At 42.2% G+C, this 2851-nt stretch overlaps 1 protein-coding gene across 1 annotated transcript; it reads left to right on the top strand.

Moving 5' to 3' along the window:
• The first annotated feature begins 1115 nt into the window (after positions 1-1115).
• Positions 1116-2450, top strand: LOC122454625 (melanoma-associated antigen 8-like). The gene has a single exon (XM_043489233.1). The coding sequence runs from the start codon at positions 1234-1236 to the stop codon at positions 1996-1998; it is 765 nt and encodes a 254-aa protein (XP_043345168.1). The 5' UTR covers positions 1116-1233; the 3' UTR covers positions 1999-2450.
• Positions 2451-2851: the final 401 nt, after the last annotated feature.

Consider the following 2851-nt stretch of genomic DNA (forward strand, 5'->3'; position numbering starts at 1 on the left):
TAGTGGGACACATAAAGCAGCAACCACTTCACTAAAATTAAGAACTTCTGTTCATTGTTGTGAATTATTAGGAAAGCAAACAAGCAAGTGGCAAACTGGAAAAAATATATTTGCAACAATGTAGCCAAAAAAGGGTTGTATCTAGAATATATTAAGAACTACAAATCAGTAAGAAAAAATAAAACAAAACAGACAAAACTTGACCACCTGCTTCATATTCAGATGATCAATAAGCATATTAAAAAATCACACATCATTACCTATTAGAAAAATGCAAATTAAAATCACAATGTAGAACCAATGCACACCTGCCAGAATGGGAAAAAAACCCACAACAAGGACTGACAATATCAAAAGTTGGTAAAAGTGTCTAGCAGTCTGAAATCTTTTATATTGCTGATGGAGTTTAAGTTTGCTCAACAGCTTTTGTTCAAAACATTTTGGCAATATTTACTAAAGCTAAACATATGTCCACCCTGTGACAGCATTTCCAATCTAGAAATATTCAAGAAAAACTAATGCATATATCCACCAAAAATATATATGCAAGAATGTTCACAACATCTTTATTCATAATAGCCAAAACCCACTGCCCATCAGTAGAAGAATGAATAAATGATGGCATGCTCATACAATGGAACACTGCTCCACAATGAGAGAGAGTAGAGCCACTCATATAGTCAAACATGTCAATGAATCTCAAAATAAAAAGTTGAAAAAATAAGTTAATTTAAAAAAAGTTGAACAACAACAACAAAAAAAAAGCCAGATAAACAGTGCATCCTCTGTGATTCCATTTAAATGAAGTTTTAGACCAAGTAAAACTGATCAGTGGTGTTAAAAGCCAAAAGAACAGTTGCCTTGTTGCAGAGATGGGGAATGGACTGAAAGGGACAAAGAAACTGAGTTGATGGCAGTATTTTTGTCTTGATCCAGGTGTTGGTTACATGGGTGGATACATATGTAAATTTATTAAGCTATACACTTCGGATTCATGTACTTTATCGTGTTCGGCTTATGTTTCAGTTTTTTTTTTAATTCTTCAGAAAAAAAATTTAAGTCAGGTCACATCCCTGCTCTGTTTAAACCTTCATCTCGAGAGAGGCGAGAATCCAGGTCGTGCGCGGAGGCAAGGACCTCCAGGAACAGGGAGGTGAAGGCAGAGGTCTGAAGCCTGTGTCCTGAGTTCAGACAGGCAGTATCAGGAGTCAAGGCATTGTGCTCGTGGTTGAGATGAGTGAGCTCAGCAAACCCGAGGAAGACCTTCAGGACCCAGGCGAGGCCCAGGGCCCTATCGAGGTGCCGCTCTTGGAGGCTGAGGTGGGGGAGTCCGCATCCCACTTGGCCTCCTACTACCCAGCATCCTCCTCTGCTCCTATGGAGGCCTTGCCCCAGGAAATTCTGGATAGGATGATAGGTAACCTGATGAAGTTCCTGCTCCTCAAGTATCGAGCCAAGGAGCTGACCTCCCAGGCGGAAATGCTGAATAAGGTCCTCAGGGATAACCAGGAGCACTTCCCGGTGGTCTTCAGGGAAGTCTCAGTGTGCCTGCAGCTGGTCTTTGGCGTGGACGTGAAAGAGGTGGACCCAGCGGAGCACATCTACATCTTGGTCCCCATCTTGGGCCTCACTTGCGATGAGATGCTGAGCGATGGGGTGGGCCTGCCCAAGGCCGGCTTCCTGGTGCTGGTCCTCAGCATGATCATGCGGTTTGGAGACCCGGCCCCTGAGGAGGCGGTCTGGGGAGCACTCAGAAGGATGGGGGTGTATGTTGGGAGTGAGCAGTGTGTCTTTGGGGAGCTCAGGGAGCTTCTGACCCAAGTGTGGGTGCGGGAAGGATACCTGCGGTACCAGCAGGTGCCTGACAGCCACCCTGTTTGCTATGAGTTCCTGTGGGGCCCCCGGGCCTATGTGGAGACCAGCAAGTGGCAAGTCATGGCATTTATGCGCAGGGTCAACCAAAGGGCTTTGAGGACCTTCCCATTCCTGTCTGCATAAGATGCGAGGGAAGAGGAATAGGGGGCCTGAGACAGAGCAGCAGCCAGGTTGTTCCTTCTCTCTGTGGTTAAAGAGGGGGTAGTCAGCTTTCTAAACTGTGAGGGCCCGGGCTAGTTGGGGGAACCAGTTTGTAGCATCTTTTGGTTCCTGTTCTCTATGATGACGAGGGGATTCATCTCTGTTTTCTTTAGAAACTTTTCAAAGTTTGCTTTCAGAGTAGGCTAAAGAAACTTCAATATCTTAGCTTTCTGAATGATATTGATCCGAGTGTATCTGATGTTACACAGTTCAAAAACAAGAGTTTTTGTAAGAGAGATGGGAAAGTCTTCCATTTTGTTTTGTGGTCCTGAACAGAATGCAATGGAATCGAAATTAGAAATGTTTTGAAAATGTGAACTTCTGTAGCAATAGTATTGTATGGAGAAGAGTTAGATAATAAAAGTAATCATAGTCAAAAAAAAAAAAAAAAAAAAAAAAAAAAAAAAAAAAAAAAAAAAAAAAAAAAAAAAAAAAAAAAAAAAAACCTTCATCTCACTCCTAAGAGAAAGCTCAAGTTCTTTCTATTTACCATGCCCTACACGATCTTCTCCAGCTGCTTCACACTGACCCACATTCTACCTGAATATTTATCAAATACACCAGGCATTCTTCCATCTCAGGGCCATTGCTCTTGCCTGGAAAGCTCTTTGCACTCATTGCTATCTAGCACACCACATATTTTACATATTATTGATCATCTGTCTCCTATACTTGATTGTAAGTTTTATAAGGGCAGAGATTTTTGTCATCTTTATTTGCCGCTATAGCCCTAGCATCTAAAAGAAAGCCTGATATGTGATAGATGCTCAATAAA

This window comes from Cervus canadensis, chromosome 16 (genome assembly GCF_019320065.1).
Source record: "Cervus canadensis isolate Bull #8, Minnesota chromosome 16, ASM1932006v1, whole genome shotgun sequence".
Taxonomy (NCBI): Eukaryota; Metazoa; Chordata; class Mammalia; order Artiodactyla; family Cervidae; genus Cervus; species Cervus canadensis.

Excerpts from the sequence above, each read along its gene's own strand:
- LOC122454625 (XM_043489233.1), top strand. The coding sequence starts at position 1,234 with ATGAGTGAGCTCAGCAAACCCGAGGAAGACCTTCAGGACCCAGGCGAG.